At 47.8% G+C, this 18,106-nt stretch overlaps 1 protein-coding gene across 1 annotated transcript in view; it reads left to right on the top strand.

The window, feature by feature from the left end:
* The window catches only part of SLCO4A1 (solute carrier organic anion transporter family member 4A1), a 32,568-nt gene extending 17,419 nt beyond the window's left edge, over nt 1–15,149 (top strand). Inside the window, exons 5-12 of the mRNA XM_068150073.1 lie at nt 443–554; nt 7,060–7,214; nt 7,901–8,096; nt 8,699–8,864; nt 9,465–9,637; nt 10,369–10,433; nt 11,040–11,188; nt 12,741–15,149. Of these exons, the coding sequence (XP_068006174.1) occupies nt 443–554; nt 7,060–7,214; nt 7,901–8,096; nt 8,699–8,864; nt 9,465–9,637; nt 10,369–10,433; nt 11,040–11,188; nt 12,741–12,890 (1,166 nt within the window). The 3' untranslated portion in view covers nt 12,891–15,149. The remainder of the gene's footprint in view (nt 1–442; nt 555–7,059; nt 7,215–7,900; nt 8,097–8,698; nt 8,865–9,464; nt 9,638–10,368; nt 10,434–11,039; nt 11,189–12,740) is intronic.
* Nucleotides 15,150–18,106: the final 2,957 nt, after the last annotated feature.

Here is an 18,106-nt window from a genome sequence, read left to right on the forward strand (position 1 = left end):
GGCCCACAAGAAAGCAGGGGAGGGACTTTTTAGGGTGTCAGGGAGTGATAGGACTGGGGGGAATGGAAAAAAAAAACTAGAAATGGGTAGATTCAGATTGGTTGTGAGGAAGAAGTTCTTCCCCATGAGGGTGGTGAGACACTGGCACAGGTTGCCCAGGGAGGTGGTGGAAGCCTCATCCCTGGAGGTTTCTAAAATCAGGCTGGATGTGGCTCTGAACAACCTGCTGTAGTGTGAGGTGTCCCTGCCCAAGGCAGGGGGGTTGGAACTAGATGATCCTTGAGGTGACTTCCAACCCTAACAATTCTGTGATTCTATGATTTCATCCCCATGGCTTTCCAGCTGCCTGTTTCCCTGCTCCTCCCTTGCATCTGTTGGCAGAGAGAGGATGTCATGTTGCATTTTCACATGCTCCTTGTTCCCATTTGCCTTTTGTCTTCAGGGTCCCAGCGGTACATCGTGATGAGAGTGTCTGAGGCTCATCAGCTCAAGGATGGGAGCCACAAAAAAGCATCAGATCCAGACTTTGGGAAGACAGTTAAGGATCTACCTCGGTGAGAAAACCACCCCACACCTTAGGTTCAGGAAACCCTCCCCAAAAGCAAGAGCCATGGGCTCCAACTGAGCTTCCTTTCTGTGATGCTAGCTAAAAGGTTTGGCCTGTCTCCAAAAGTGCTTTCTCATGGGGAAATTGCAGAGTGCCTGCTCCCATCAGTGGCCAGAGGCTCTTAGCAAATGGGCTGAGCTAGAAATTCTGCTGGGGATCATGTGGAAGAGGAGGGGACAAGTGGCTAGTCCTGCCTATGGTTTTCAGAAGCTCATGTCTGTGTGTGATGGACCATGTGTGATCCACCTGCAGTCACAGGCAGCACACCGAGTTTCACTGGGAGTGGCTTGCTGCCAGCTTCTAGGTGACAGGGCATGCACAGACATTGTCACCTCATTCCCTCTCCCTGGTAGTATTATTTCCTCCTGTCTGCTTGTGTTGGCCTCTCCTGGGCAATTGGGTGTTGTCCAAGGTCTCTTTCTCTCCATTCCCTCGGGGCTTTTCTTCCCTTCCTCTGCTTTTACCTGTGTTAAATTCCTGTTCTGTCCTTTTAATGTGAAAAGAGTGGAAACAAAACCCTCAGCTCTTTCAGCTCAATTCCAAACCCAGGGAACAAGATATTCTGCACTAGAGCTTTCAGTTCCCTTCTTTCCTTTTTTTTTTTCCTTCTTCTTTCTTTTGCCTTTTCATCTTGCAGCTACGTTTTATGTGTTACTACTTCTTATCTCTCCTGCAGAGCAGTGACACAGCAGTGTGTTTGATCACAGAGCTGCTGCTTAGCTCTGAGGTGTGGGGGAGGACCAGAAGAGGTTTGGTAGGAAATGGTTTAAAGGGTTCCTGGCTAGAAACAAGTGAGGGACCAAAATAAAGTGTAGTCTTTTAACCTGGAAACATTTGCTTTGAAACTCTTTGATGTTGAGTTGTATTTGAATGAAGGGCAGAGGGAGACAGTCTGCCTTATTTACAGCGTGGCTTTAGCTGGTGTTTAGAGTCTGGATGCTGCAGAGGTCTCTGAGTATCTTTCAGATCTTGCAGTCAATCAGAGGATTTTTCCTGTTTTGCATTTTCTCCCAGGACTGTTAGGGCAGAGTTTGCATCCACATTTGAGGGCTGCCCCATGCAAGGGCAAGCACTCACAGAATCCCAGCATGGTGGAGGTTGGAAAGGACTTCTGGGAATCATCCAGTCCAACACCCCTGCTAAAGCAAGGTCACTCACAACAGGCTTTCCAGGATCACAATGTCTAAGCGAATTTGGAATCTGTCCAGAGAAGGAGACTCCACAACCTCTCTGGGCAGTGGGCTCCAAGGCTCCAGCACCCTCACAGCAAAGAAATTTTTACTGCTGCTGAGGTGGAAGTTCTTTTGTTCTAGTTAATGCCAGTTGCCCCTTTTCCTATCACTGGTTACCACTGAAGAGTCTGGCCCCATCCTCTTGCCCCCCACCCTTTAGCTCTTGCTGAGCGTTGAGAAGATCCCTCTCAGGCTGCTCTTCTCCAGGCTAAACAGCTCCAGGTCTCTCAGCCTTTCCTCCTCACAGAGATGCTCCATGCCCCTCAGCATCTTCATGGCCCTTCATTGGACCCTCTCCAGTGGTTCCCTCTTTCACTTGAACTGGAGAGTGCAGAACTGGACCCAGTACACCAGATGAAGCCCCACTAGGGCAGAGTAAAGAGGGAGGAGAAATGTTGCCAAACCCTATGCCTCTGCCAGCAGTGACTTCTGAACTTCAGTTGTGGTGTTGGCCTTTGTGCTGGCAGAGGAGGTTTGCAGCAGGTGCTCAACACAGGAGTTTTCAGCAGCAGTCACTCTGTGTTGTGTCAGCACAACTACTCACATTGGTCTGAAAGTCTTAAGAGATTTCATAGGAAGTTTCCCAGGGGCTAAGGCAGCTTTATGATGAATATTACATTGAAGAGATTTCAATACTGTTATTAAATGGCATTCTTGACTGGCTGCCATGTTCCGAGGTCATGGCTTATTCTCAGCCAGGAAATTAAATTCAAAACCTGCATTTAAATAATGATAAGGTTATGACTAAACCAAGCAGACACAGGGCAGCAGAGAGGGATGAAATTCAGTGGCTGATGCTTTGCTTGCTTATCTGGAGCAAAACTCTCACCATTTCTTGGGTGAAGGCTGGCTGACAGCAGGTACGGAGGCAATGCTTCTCCAGGAGCATCTTCCCTTCACCTCCTGTCCCTTAAGGAAAAATACTGAAGGTGGGCAACTCATATCAAACAATTCAGATCAGCCCAGTCCTTGGTGTGGTTATCATTTGAAAGCTGAATCCCAACAGACATTTGTGTTCCCTGCTTGTGATTAATAAAAGGGAAGTGCCTTCAAGGCTTGCTCCTCTGGAAACTTGTGCTACAGAGATCACATCTGTGCCTGCAGCTCATGGGGACACATGGACCAGGCTGGAGAACAAGGCCAAAGGATACTGTTGCTTTTGTTCTAGTAAGGGATGGGGTGCCACACGTTTTCACACAGTGGGGACAGTTAGAGTCTCACAAAGATAAGCAGATGAAACAAAATACTACCCCGTGCCATCAGGTCCTTTGTAAGCAAGCTTAATGAATTGCTGGATTCACAGTGCTGCCCAAGGGCAGGAGCTTACAGGAATGCAGCCCCTGCAGCTTAATCCTCTGCCCTCAAGAGGCTTCTGTCTTAATTCTTGGTTTGAAAAGGCCTGATAAAATTGCATTTTCCTTTCTCTGGTTCCATATGATTGCTCTCATGAAATAACCTCTGCTGTCAGTGCAGAGGGATTCGAACAGAAGACACGTGGAGCTGTGCCAGGAGAGGAGGCTTTGTCCTAGTGAGCTGTAGATCAGCATTTGTGAGGATCACTCACTGCTCTGTCAAGCTCTCACTTCAGCATGAGAAGCTACAGTCAGTGTTTCACTCATCCCTTCTGGATTAGTTGGCTTTGCTTTGTCTCATGGCAGTATTGCAGCTTCCTGTGTTGCAAAGTGAGGTTGGTTTATGTTCCTGTGGTGCTGTCCTGCCTTCCCTTGGTGGTGGTGCCAGCAGATGTCATTTTGTGCTGGAAAAGATCCCATTCACATGTTCTAAGATTGCATCAATATCTGCCTGTCATTAGTGACTTGATAGCTTGTGGCCACACTCTGGTGTGTTTTGGGATGTCCTGGGCATGCAGGTGTTCCTCAGAGGAGCAGGCTCTGGTCACACAGATGGGTCCAGCTCACTCAGCAGGACCATTGCCTGAGGAAAGATACCCCTATGCACCCATATGAGGATCAGGCTTTTAGAGATGGTGGGATTCTTCTCTTGGCAGTGCTGAGCTTCCTGAAATCCCTTTGGCTGCAAGAACTGAGAGCAGTCAAGGCTATCAAGAGCTAGGTGTTTCTGTCTGGAATGGTGTTGTGTAATTAAGAAGGTGTTGGCTTTGATAAGGTTTTATATGCTGTAGCTCCTCACAACTACACCTTCTGTCTACAAACAGATTAAACTACATGAGTAAATCCTTACTCCTAAGGCTGAAAGGAGTTCCTCTGCATTTTCCTACCTGCAGGTCTAACCTGAAACTTTCAGCCAACAACAGGCATGAAGTCACACTAGTGCCATGGAACAATTCCTCTCTTTTCTCTTGAACTTTAAAGAGGTGAAGGCATTCTACCCTTTCTACATCACAAGAAGTGTTTTCTCTCTGAGAGGCTTGGCTTTGTGCTTCCAAATAAAGCACAATCAAAAAGGTCTTTCCTGGGAAAGAGTTCAGCAAATGAAACTAATCCCAACAGCTAGACAGTGGTTGGTATAAAGCTCCACATAATCCAGAAGTAAGAAGAATGTGTGGTATTTCTGTCTTTCAGCTTCTTTGTCCTTTTGGTACAATGAAATTCTCCACTTTATGTGGATAGATTTGCATAAACCTGATGCTGAGCCCAGCATGTCTCTCACTCACAGTCCAACTCCCCTGCCAGAGCAGGTTCACCTAAAGCAGCTTGCACAGAATGGTGCCCAGACAGGTTTTAAATGACTCTAGAGATGGATACTCCACCACCTCTCTGGGTAGCCTGTGCTTCCAGTGTTCTACCACCTTCTAAGTAAAGAAGTCCTTCCTCATGTTTAGATGGAACTTTCTGTCTTTAAGTTTGTGCTCATTACCTCTTGTCCTGCCACTGGGCATCACTGAAAAGAGACAGGCCCTGTCCTCCTGACACCCACCCTTGAGCTATTTATAAGCACTGAAGAGATCCTCCTTCAGTCTTCTCTAGGCTAAAAAGCCCCAAGTCTCTCAGCCTGTCTTCATAAGAGAGATGTTCTAGTCCCATAACCATCGTTGTAGCCCTTTGCTGTACCCTCTCAAGCAGTTCCTCATCGTTCTTGAACTGGGGTGCCCAAAACTGGGCACAGTATTGCAGATGAGGCCTCACCAGGGCAGAGTAGAGGAGGAGGAGAACCTCCCTTGACCTGCTTGCCACACTCTTCTTGATGCCTCCCAGGATACTCAGTCACAATACCACAGTTGACTTCCTCCAAAGCAGTAGGTATTAAATGCCAGTGCCATTCAACCCAGCAAGCACTCCCTGGCATCCCCATTGCTGCAGGATGGCAGGGTTGTGCCTGTCTCAGAAAGAGGTTGATCTGTGATACTGGTCTGGGCTTGGCTTGGGGAAAGCCACAGCAGCATTTCAAGCTGGTTACCAAGCGCTGCCTGCAGAGCAGTGTCAACGCTCTCAGTCCAATATCCGAGAGAGTGGCAGATAATTGAGACCATCCCATGTGCCTGAGGGCCCTGCTGTGTCTCAGAGCTGGAATCATTCCTGGATCATCTCTCTGCACATAAATGACACGTGGCAATTTTGAGCTATATCTCTAAATCCCAATGGGTTGAAAAGGAAATGTATTTACTCAATTTATACATTAAGCTTGAAGTGTGCTGAGACTGTGGGAGAAAGCATGCTGCCTGTTTTCTAGTGGGATAGAAGGTGCCTTGAAGGTGTTTCTTCCATGCAGAAAGGCTTGCTTGGCATTTCCCTCAAGCTGCAAAAGATCCATGGTTGTCAGAGATTGTTACTCTCATGAAGATGTGGGTGTGCATGGGTAGCAGATGTGTATGTGAGGGTGTAAGACAGCTTTGTTCCCTGCTCTTGGTTGTTTGAATTGGGAGTCCCAAGATAACTACCATCAGAATCACAGAATCACCAAGGTTGGAAGAGACCTCAAAGATCATGAAGTCCAACCTGTCACCACAGACCTCATGACTAAACCATGGCACCAAGTGCCACATCCAATCCCCTCTTGAACACCTGCAGGGATGGTGACTCCACCACCTCTCTCAGTGAAGAATTTTGTCATAACCTCAAGTTTAAACTTCCCCTGGCACAGCTTGAGACTGTGTCCTCTTGTTCTGGTGCTGCTTGCCTGGGAGAAGAGACCAACCCCCTCCTGGCTACAACCTCCTTTGGAGAAGTTGTAGAGAGCTATAAGGTCTCCCCTGAGCCTTCTCTTCTCCAGGCTAAACAACCCCAGCTCCCTCAGCCTCTCCTCACAGGGCTGTGCTCCAGGCCTCTCCCCAGCCTCATTGCCCTTCTCTGGACATGTTCAAGTGTCCTTCTTAAACTGAGGTGCCAGGGACTAACAGACCCTTGAAATGCTTGAGGTTTGGTGAGTGTCCTTTCAGTGTTATGCCATTTAGGAGTGGAAGATTCTCAGCCTGGCCCTGAAGATCATCACTTAAATCATCCATACCCAAATTGTGGACACTCTGGATGTTAATTGTATCACACACAGACACACACACTGCTGATGTCCAGTCCCCATTTTGCATGTGTGCATGGGATAAACAGACTCATCTGGTGCCCTCAGGAGGTCCACAGAGAAGAGTCTCAGATTATTTCCCTCTGGTTTAGGTGTTTGGTTGATGTCTCTTGGATTTCCCTGTCCATTTGCTGTAGCAAACAGGGCTGTAAAATATGTCCAGGGTAGGCACATCTGAGGTGCCTAAAGTTCATCAACACATCATCCAGTAGGAGTGAGAACCACAGCAAGCTGGCACGTGAAAGATGTTATGTTAAAAAGCAGGCTTTAAGCACAGACTGTTTAAGGACAGGCTGTCTCCCCCAGAACACCAGCATCTCCTCCAGGCAGGAGAGGTGAGGGTGTCCTCAGCATCCTTCCTTGGCTGGTAGGACATGATAAACCTTAAGTGGAGAAACTCACTGCTCTTTCAAACTCCAATTAGCAATCTTTGGGTTTTTCCTTCAAAGAGATGCAGCTTTCTCTTGCATGTGATCCTTCTGGCTGAATCACAGAATCAACCAGGTGGAAAAGCCCTCAGGCACCATCGAGTCCAACCTATTACCTAATACCTAACACCTTATGACAACTAAACCACGGCTCCACGTGCCACATCCAATCCTTTTGTGAACACCTCCAGGGACAGTGACTCCACCACCTCCCTGGGCAGCCCATTCCTGATATGAGGCAGATCTGAAATCAGAATGTGCCACAGTGATTCAATTCCAGTGTGTTTTTCCTTCCCAGCTCAGTACTGCTGCTTCTGAAGAACCCTACCTTCATCTTCCTCTGCTTAGCAGGAGCAACTGAAGCCACCCTCATTGCTGGGATGTCCACGTTTGGACCCAAGTTCTTGGAATCTCAATTTAGTTTAAGTGCCTCTGAAGCTGCTACCTTTTTTGGTAAGGAAACCAGGTTTTAGCAATGTTTTCCCCTTCTGCCTGCCATCAGAAGAGCACCATAGTCTCATTTGGAATGGAGACAAACACTCTTTGCAGTTCATTTACAGAGCAGTTCCCATCTTCAGCTATTAGATACGATCGTTTCCCGTCAGCACATCTGCACCAAGTGCATTTTCAGAGCTGTATCTACCGACATCAGGAAGAAACATGTCACTTCTGTAGCCATCTGTTACCCTCTAGAGGAAGGCAGAATTACTGTAGGCTGTTCCATCACCAGAAAGCATTAATTAGATGTTTCCTTTAATGAGGAATATCCAGACTGGGAGAGTTATTTGGTCAGCATCCTGAAACTGGGAAGATCCTCACGTAGCTGCTGTATTGTAGGCTGAGGAATTGATGTCCATCAAGAATCAGTACTTATGATGTGCTCCTTAAAGAGTCTGGTTTAAGATCTCTGGATAGGAAAAGCAGCCTTACTGGGCTCATAGCCCATTACATGAGCTGTTATGGAGGACCACCTACTGTTGCAAAGTCCATTGAACTTCCACCAAGAAGCCACACAGCCTCCAGGGGGTTACTCTCATGCCAACACTTTGCAGCCAGCATATTCAGACATGAAAACTCATTGCTGACGTTTCTAAACTTGCTTGTGGCTTTTTTTTCATTCTGTTTTTGTTTTCCCCCAGGTTACCTGGTGGTTCCAGCTGGAGGAGGAGGCACTTTCCTGGGAGGATTCCTTGTGAATAAATTTAAACTCCGCTGTTCAGGCATCATCAAACTGTGTTTACTCTGCACAGTGTCCAGTCTGCTGGCTATATTCATTTTCTTTATTCACTGCCCCAACATGCCAATGGCAGGAGTAACCCAGATGTATGAGGGAAGGTAAAAACAGCCATCTTCTTGGTCTTGTGCTGCGTGGCCCTGGTCAGAATAAAAGGATAAGTCAACACATGGTGTTGGTGGTAGTCATATGTGGATGTGTTGGTGATGTCCAGTCAGTTTCACAGGCAGATATTGAGGGTGAGAGACAGAGTATGGATGATAATTTTTCCATCTAGCTGGAGTTTATGGAAGAGGTTCCCTCTTTAGCAAGGGAGGGGAGATCATAAAGTGTGAGATGCTTCACTCTTCAGTTGCCTTTGCAGGATCCTCTGTCTCTGTCCATAGATACCTCGATCCAGTGGGATAAACTGGATAAACTAAAAGTGGATATCTCCTTTCCAAATGGAAGTGTCTCCCTCTGAGCTGATTGCTTGAGTTTCAGTGACCTTGGTAGCTGTGGGAAAGAGACAGCTCCAGGACACAACTCCTGTTCATGGTTAAAACCAAATAAGATGACACCCTTCTCAAGGCTGGCTTTATGCTTCTTGGGGATGCACCACATCTCTCACCACCTCACCTTCTCATTCTCTTGCTTCTACCCATTTCCTCCTGTAAAATGCCGTTCAGTGTCTTCCCACTGACTGCTCCTGTGTTTCCCTTAGTGCTTTGCCTGGTGGCCACCTAAACCTGACAGCAGCCTGCAACGCCGAGTGTGGCTGTCTACAGGAGACCTACAGCCCTGTCTGTGGGAGCAATGATGTTATGTATTACTCTCCCTGCCATGCTGGGTGCAAAAAGGTGTCTGAAAACCTCAGGAATGGTAAGAAGGTAGGTCTGAAAGCACTGTGTATCAACAAGGTGCTGACACATCTTGTGAAAGTTTTGGGCAGCTCTGCAAGCCTCCACAGGTCTGAGCTTTGCTGCAAATCAATGTGAAAGCATAATGCAGGGTGGATGCTCTTAAGCACCACCTGGAATGGAAGCATAAGCTATCCTGAGGTCACCCTGAGTTGCTTCTCTCAGTGTGTCCAGTGGGTTTTGCTTTGGTGTGGGTTAAACTGGGTTGAAGTCTCTGATAGATCACACAGGCAAGTGGGGAGCTAATTCTTGCCCCAGTTCTTTTCGGGGTGTTCAATGAGCTTGATGCACCTCATCATCTTTTCTGCATGTCACTCACAGAGGCAGGCAAAGGCTTGAGAAGAGTCATGGTGACATTTAGCATTCAAAGGCAGCCTGGCAAAGTTCATTTCTCTTATTGAAGAACCTGTTTTGAAACAGGTGTGTTGAGAATGTAGCTTGATTTCAGCTTTGCTCTGCTCTGGAAGGAAAACCAGCTGGTTTCTGTCCTCCCTGAGCTTCATTCTGTCTAAAGCTTTGACTTTTTCCGTGCTCTGCCTGGCAAACCACCCACTGACCTTTCTTTCTCAGGTCTATCATGAGTGTAGCTGCATTGAGAAAACTCTCCTGACTGGCTCTGGTGATGCAGAAGCAGGGAAATGTGGCTCCTCTTGTGCCAAAAGACCCCTGCTCCTCTTCTTCATGTTCGTGGTGATCCTCTTCACCTTCCTGAGCAGCATTCCTGCCCTGACTGCCACTCTGCGGTGAGCATGGAGTCATCTTCTCCTGCACCAGTGCTGAAAGAAGCCCAACTATTCACCACTCATAGAATCACAGGATGGTAGGGATTGGCAGGAACCTCTGGAGATCATCTAGTCCAACCCCTCTGTCAGAGCAGATTAACCTAGGGCAGGCCACACAGGAATGCATCCAGGCCAGTTTTGAAAGCTTCCAGAGGAGACTCCACAACCTCTCTGGGTAGCCTGCTCAAGAGCTCTGTCAGCCTCACAGCAAAGAAGCTTTTCCTGATGTTGGGGTGGAACTTCCTGTGTTCCAGTTTGTATTCATTGCCTCTTGTTCTATCACAGGGAGCCACTGAAGAGAGACTGTCCTCTTCTTGACACCCACCCTTCAAATATTTGTAAAGATTAATAAGATCCCCTCTCAGTCAGCTCTTCTTTATCCTTCTGGCCCAAGCTGTGGGGAAAGTGTGTTGGGAACCAACTCATTACTGGCAGCTTGAAAACATCAGGACCAGCTCCCTTCCTCGTCTAGCTGGGAAAGCAAATTTAGCATTGGCTGCTCTCTCCTCTGATGGGACACAGAGGTGTGCATCCCAGTTTGCAGCAGTGATGGGGGCACACTGCACTGGGATGAACCTCAGTCTCTAAAGGCAAAGGAGGTCTCAAATATGCTGGACCTGAGAGTGTGTCATTGTGGGGTGGTGCCATGCAGTTGGGCAGCATTTTTAAACCATTCCCTTTCTGTTCCCCAGGTGTGTCTCCGACAGGCAAAGGTCATTTGCACTCGGGATCCAGTGGATCGTGGTACGAACACTAGGTAGGGATCAGGGTGAATCTGTGCATCAGCATGGGCCAAGCTGTTACCCAAGACTAAAACACCTTGGGTTGGAAAAGAAGCGAGCAGGAGGTGGGCTGTTGAATGCTTTCTTTTGTTTGATGTCATTCATAAGAACCTAATTTGCTTTTCATGTGATTTACAAGCTGAGTGAAAGGCTCTATAGCATGTCACAGGTGAGGTAGTGGACCAAAGTGTTTAAGGCAATGTGTCCTTATTTTCAGAAAACAACAAGGGGCAAAGGTGATGAAGTTCCTGTGTCTGTCTTTTGGCTCTTGTAGAACGGGTATGTGAGCTGGTCAAAAGACCCATGGGATTCTCAGGTGTATGTGCTCAGCATATTTTGGATACCTTATGGCTTTGACATTGCAGGATGAGTTTGCTTAGTCCTGGTAGTAGCAGATCTTGATGCTTTTCTCCAAGGCTGGACTGGATGAGGCACTTGGTGCCATGGTTTAGTTGATTAGATGGTGTTGGGTGATAGGTTGGACTCGATGATCTCAAAGGTCTTTTCCAACCTGGTTAATTCTATTCTATTCTATTGCATGGATGCTACCCAAACTGAAGGTCCACTCTCTTTTCCCACAGGAGGCATCCCTGGCCCCATTGCCTTTGGGTCCATGATTGATAAATCCTGCCTGCTGTGGCAGGACCAGTGTGGCGAGCAAGGCTCTTGCTACGTGTACCAGAACTCAGCCATGAGCCGGTACACCCTCGTCGCTGGACTGGTTTACAAGGTGATGCTGCCTGTTCCCTTCACTCTCTGATAAAGCCAGCAGGGCTTCAGGAGATGTGTGTTTTCCTTGGGGATAGAATGTTACAAAATTAGCTCTTCCTGATCTGTGTCCCCCCACCCCCAGCTCAAATTAGATCTTCCCACCAGAAATGTTCCCAGGGAAGTCAAAAGTTCCATTTGGTTTTGGCCAGGTAATGGTGCTCCAGGCACCATCATTCTCTTAAAATTCACACTATTTACTAGGCTTACACCTATCTGCTGCACCATATGAAAGAGCCTCCTCTTCTCCCAACAGTTGCCAAAGTGATTTTTGCTAGAAATGGAGTAAAACAAACAACTGCAGTGTGTTAGTGAGAGTGAGGGATGGCGTCGTGGGCAGGCCGTAAATAACCATTCCCCGATCACTGCTAGAAAATAAGAGAGCTTAGCTCTATGTTTCTTATTTATTAGCTGAAAACCATCACTTTAACTGCTCCCAGGCAAGCACTTACCCTAGATAGTGTTGGTTAGCAGTTGCTGTGATAAAAAGGTTTTCAAAAGCCTTTCAGCACATGGCTCAGGTGGCGTCGATCCACAGCTCTGTGCTCTGGGTGACCATGGGGCTGAACAGCTTTTCAGGCTCTCACTGTCCTGCTGCTATGGGGCTGGCTAAACTCAGATTCTTGCCCCCTCCAGCATCATCTGAGAGGAAGTGACCTCAAATTGCACCAATTGCAAATTGGATATGAGGAAAAGTTTCTTCTCTGAAAGGGTTCTTTAACAGTGGAACAGGTCCCTCAGGGAGATGGTTGAATACACCATCTCTGGAGGTGTTTAAAAGATGGAGAGATGTTGTGTCGAGGTTTAGCACCAGACCTGGTGATGATTGGACTCAATGAACTTAAAGGTCTTTTCCAGCTGAAATCACAGAATCACCAAAGTTGGAAGAGACATCAAAGATCATCAAGTCCAACCCGTCATCACAGACCTCACGACTAAACCATGGCACCAAGTGCCACATCCAGTCCCCTCTTGAACATCTCCAGGGATGGGGACTCCACCACCTCCCTGGGCAGCACATTCCAATGGCTAACAACTCTCTCTGGGAAGAACTTTCTCCTCACCTCAAGCCTAAACTTCCCCTGGTGCAGCTTGAGACTGTGTCCTCTTGTTCTGGTGCTGCTTGCCTGGGAGAAGAGACCAACCCCCTCCTGGCTACAACCTCCTTTCAGGTAGTTGTAGACAGCAATAAGGTCTCCCCTGAGCCTCCTCTTCTCCAGGCTAAACAATGCCAGCTCCCTCAGCCTCTCCTCATAGGGCTTGTGCTCAAGGCCTCTCCCCAGCCTCGTTGCCCTTCTCTGGACACGTTCAAGAGTCTCAATGTCCTTCTTAAACTGAGGGGCCCAGAACTGAGGGGCCCAAGGTGTGGCCTAACCAGTGCCGAGTACAGGGGCACAATGTATGATTCTATGATCTCCTCTCCAAAGCCTGGTCAGCAAATCTCAACCCTGGTGAGAGGTGGGCAGCTGGTTTTGGGGAGAGCAGAGAGTAATGATATGTCTTCATGGCTGCAGGTGCTTGGGACAACCTTCTTTATAGTCGCCTGTTTACTCTACAAACCTCCACCAGCAGAGTCAGCTCCAGGCAGCTCAGACACCTCTGAAAACGTTAACAGTGACCTCCAGGAACACAAAGCTTCACTGCCAGCTGAAGAGGATATCTAGTGCTGTACGTGGGCAAGTGACTTTCTCAGCCTCAGAAATACAACGAGAGGATGTTAGGCAGTAATATTATCACTTATTTCTTTTTTTGTAGTTCAAGATAAATAATTTAATTAGCCACTGGTGTGCTTGTTATTTTCCTAACAGCAGAAGCACCTTCCAAATGGTGTGCTGATGCCATATGCAGTTATTTAACTTAATTTAATTTAAAGAAAGGGCTACCATAGCTTTACCTCTGTGACAAGCCAGGACCACATTCTCCACTCGTGGAAATAAGCACCAGTAACTCCAATGGAGCACATGGGATTTAAATCACCAGAGGATCTGGGCTCTAAATATCTCAATTGTAAAGTCAACTGTAGCAAAACTTTTGCTGGGACTTCTTAAGCCTGCACAGAGCCCTGCTGTCCTGAGGTCTGCATGGCAGAGAGGACAGCTGGCCCTTAAAACTACTGTATGCAAAGCACATGGCCCCGACGTGTCCTCCTCCTTCCTGTGACACAGAACATTCCTCCTTTTGTTCAGGAGCAGGCTATCTAATTATGCAAATTTGTCTTACTGTGTAATGGGAGATGGGTCTGAGAGGAGATTTGTCTACCAAATTCATCAGTACACTACAGGCAGCCAGCCCCCAGAGCTGCTGAGTGCTGCACATCCACTGCCTCACTTCATCGCAGGGTTTACACCGTGGTGACACTTCAGTTTCTTTCATTCCAAGCTGATGCCTTTTGTAATGTCCTGTGCAAAACTTGAACTTTCTTCTTGCTGTTTGTTGGGTGTGGGAAGACATGGGGTGCAGATCTATGCATGGTGTGGGATGACACGGGATACAGATCTATGCAATGCTTCTCTGTGCTTGCTTCATAAAGATGTTGAGTTCAGGCAGATGAGACAAGTCAGAATGGGTTGGATTTGTCTCTTTACCTCTTGCTTAAAGGCTAGCTTGCCCTAAGGACAAACTACCTTGAGGACAGGGGATGCTGACTTGTAACTGGCTTGCTTGTGGGTAGGGAGGGCAGTGTTCCCCAAATGACCTTTGAATGTGCACTTGCAATATTGACCAGGACCTTCCTCAGGGGGGAAAGGTGGAATTTGGGTGGGTGTATGCCTGGCTTCCCTCTCAACCTAGCTCAGGTGAGGTTAGTGCTTAGCATGGCTGTGTTTGCACAGCCACTCAATCCAAGTACAGCTCTGAGGGAGGGCCATGGCCAGCCCCTGGACACCTACACTGTATAAATTGTGCTCACGGGGACAGGACCTGGGCTGCAAAACTGTCCCTTCTTTTGTGCCAGCTGCTACTTTGCAGATGTTTTTGTATATTTTGTGTATTTGTGCTTTTGTAAATGGACACAGGATGGGCATTTGTTTCCTTTGTTAGCAAAGGAGCAACTCTCAGAGAAAAAGTGAAACCAATCCTGTTGCAGACAGGGACGGTGACGCTGGGAGCGTGGTCAGTCTTCAATGAGAAGAAAGCAGCTTCTTCCAGTCACAGATTCCCCTCCACCAAAGCCAGCTAGTGAACCTCTTTCTTCCAAAGCCCATGCTCCCCAGCCTCTGTCAAGTGCTGGAAGAGAATTCAGCATCCCCAGTAACTGCTGGAAAGACTAGAGGTGCTAAGGGTGAGATAGGGAGTGGCTTTTGGCTGCTTGAACATGGGCAGCTGGTGCAGCTTTGATGGGGCACAGCATGCAGGAGGGCCCTTATGTTGTTGTTTTTTCCAGGGAGGCAGGGTTCCCTGATGCAGGAAGCAATCCTGCCACCATCCAAACACCAAAAGCTTCTTCACAACCTCCACCTGGGTTTGGAGTTACCTGCAAACATGAACCTGCCTCCAAGCCTTGCCCAAAACATTGCCCTTCCCAGCCTTCCATACACTTTGGGTGCAAAGCCAGGGAGCTCAGATGGGGGAAATGCACGAATGTATTTGGGGGAACACATTTCATGTCTGATGTATTTATGAAAGGAAGAAGGTTTTCCTAATATATGTATGGATGTTGCAATGCAATTCTAGTGTTTATAAAATGAGCTTTATCTGAGTGTGAGGTTTCCAGAGCAAAAGCAAAAGACTCCTGGGATTCTGGGCATTTACTGTGTTGCTGTGGGACTGGTAAGTCATGGGTTTAAGCAGGCAGCAACAAGGTGTTCCTGTCCCATAAACAGGTTATGTAGTTGTACAGGTAACTTAAGATATTTGAAAGTCTGTTTCTCAGCCTCATATGAAGTGTTATATTGCTATGAAAGCATAGAAATATAATCAGTATTTCACAGGAACTTGTGTCTGTGTGTTTTTAACTCAGTTGTCACCCTTTCCCAGATGCTCTTCTCAGCAGAGGTGGGCTGGATCTGTGCTGCCTAAGAATCCCATCCTGCAGCTAATAGGGTCCAGGCCACCCCATGGACATCCAGCCTTCACTGTAGCTCATCAAGGTGTCTCCATGGGGAGCCAGGCTTCACTGCAGGTCATGTTTTCTCCAAGGTAGAGAAAACACTTCAGACAAAGACCCCACTGCCTCCCACCACCACCCCCCTTCATCTTCCCAAAGCAGCTCCTGCTCCCTCCACACCATCCCCCACACTGCCTAAACAGCTCCTGCTCCACCACCACCATTTTTGCACCCATCCCAGAGCAGGGGGCAAGACCCTCAACCAGCCAAGATACTGCCCAGAGGAGCTCAGCCCCAGTAACAGAGCCCAGCCAGCACCCGTGGGGGATATTGGAGTAGCAATCAACGTTGTTCCTAACAACCGGGGGGCCACCAGGCCCCCCGGCCTTTGTTGTCACCACCACCATCACCCAGTGTGCACCATGGGCACTCACCAGCGATGAGAGGAGGATCCTCCAGCCCAGATGGGCTCAGCTTAGGGCTTTGCCCTCCCCTGGCAGGGATTAAATAGGGGAGTGGGTGGGGAGGGCTAAGTGGCCACAGCTGGGGTGGGAGGAGACTGCAACAGAGCCCAGGTGCTCTGGGTTTTGAGAGCAAAAAGAGGGAAAATGGGGTGGGTGGGGTGGAAAAGGGGCAGACTGCGAGACCAGTGTTCTTGAGAAAGAATGGATATTAAAATAACATTCCAATATGAATTATTGACTATTATTGATTGCTAGAGGCTATGTTTTTATGATTGCTAGAGGCTAGTTTCAGGATGTTCCACTACTCTGGGGTATTAGGTAATTTATTGACAAACCCAAACATGATTTTGATGGGCCAATGGTAAGTTCAATAAACAAAAAAGAAATCCACACACCTTCTGATAAGGTAATAGTATAGCCTTATCATTTCAGTTAAACTCTTTATCTCAACCCAGAGGTCTCCTAGCATTCTTTCCTGCTTTCCTCTCTGTGGGTATACTTTGTTCCTGGCACAGAGAAGGTGATCCTTTAGTTGGCACAAAGAAGGGTAACAGACTACTGACCTTATTCCTGCTCCCTGCCTCCACAAATCTCCAGGGTTTTGGATTGAAGGGCTGGTTTGGGACAAACTTCAGGGATTGCTGGATTTGGTCATCAAAGAATCACAATATTAACCAGGTTGGAAAAGACCTCAGAGATCATCAAGTCCAACCTATCACCAAACACCATCTAATCAACTAAACCATGGCAATAAGTTCCTTATCCAGTCTTATTTTAAACACCTCCAGGGACAGTGATTCCACCACCGCCCTGGGCAGCACATTCCAATGGATATTCTCCCTTTCTGTGAAGAATTTCTTCCTAACATTCAGCCTAAACTTCCCTGGCACAGCTTGAGACTGTGTCCTCTTGTTCTGATGCTGGTTGCCTGGGAGAAGAGACCAACCCCCACCTGGCTACAACCTCCCTTCAGGTAGTTGTAGACAGCAACAAGGTCTCCCCTGAGCCTCCTCTTCACCAGGCTAAGCAACCTCAGTTCCCCCAGCCACTCCTCATAGGGATTGTGCTCCAGACATGACAGTGGATAGCTGCATGGTTGCACTCCAAAGGAGTTCAGAGGATCTCCCTCTGATCATCTTGACCAGAAGGTAAGGTTCTCACCCTCTGTTCTGATGAGACCTGACCTGTAGTGCTGCGTTCAGCTCTGGAGCCCTCAGCACAGGAAAGACACCCAGCTGATGGAGAAGATCTAGAGGGGGCCACAAAAACAGAGGATTGGAACACCTCTGCAATGAGGACAGACTGAGACAGTTGGGGTTGTTCAGCCTGGAGAAAAGGCAGATCCACAGGTACCTTACTGTGCCCTTTCAGGACCTAGAAGGGGCCTATAAGAAAGATGGGGGACAGACTTTTTAGCAGGACATGTTGTGACAGGACAAAAGGTGATGGTTTTAAACTAAAAGATGGGAGATTCACATTATCTAGAAGGAAGACATTTTTCATGATGAAGGTGGTGACACAGTGTCCCAGGTTGCCCAGAGGTGGGGTAGACCCCCCATCATTCCATGGAATGGAATCATTCCATGTCAGGTTGGACAGGGCTCTGAGCAACCTGGTGTAGTTGAAGATGTCCCTGCTCACTGCAGGGGAAGTGGACTAGATGACCTTTAAAGGTCTCCTCCAATCCAAACCATTCTATGACACGAGTTGGATGTAGGTTTGTATGGGAAGTGCAGTGTTAACAAAGCCCCTCGTGGATACAGGAGCTGTAGGAAGCATCATCTGGCTGGTGGAGCAGCAGCCACTGAGACCCTGTGGGCTGCTGCCTCCTACAGACTTGTATTCTCTTTCTGAGAGAGAGGATAATTGCTTTTAAAGGCAAAATGAGGTTTTTGGTCGCTGGGGAGGAAGAACAAAAGAGGGAAAGGTCATATCTTCACCGCAGTCTTTCATCCTCAGACCAAGCCCACTGAAGTCATGAAGTTTCTCCCAGACCTACACTACGTAAATGAGGTCAAAGTCCTGCGTCACTTATGGTTTGTTTAAGGAGGGATGTAATGCCGTTTAAGAGTACAAACAAGCAGTGGTTGGTATTGAGGAAAAGCCACAGAGAGGTAAAACAAATGAGCACCCAGGAAGGAGTCCAAGGAGGAAGAACTGGATGTTATTCACTGTAGACAAAACCCCAGGCAGTCAATGAACCACTTTTTCTCTAGTGAGGAATTTGTTTGGAAGCCTCCTGGAGATTTTTAAATGACAGCAAGTTAAAGCTTCAAACGTGATACACAATTGGCTTTGCAGTTTCCTGTCCTCTTCCTGCTTCTGTGGCCTCCCTTCTGTGCCCAACTGCGTGGAAGAGCTTCGATGCTCC

Source organism: Melanerpes formicivorus, unplaced genomic scaffold (assembly GCF_026170545.1).
Source record: "Melanerpes formicivorus ecotype bairdi unplaced genomic scaffold, bMelFor1.0.p_v2 SCAF_19, whole genome shotgun sequence".
NCBI lineage: Eukaryota > Metazoa > Chordata > Aves > Piciformes > Picidae > Melanerpes > Melanerpes formicivorus.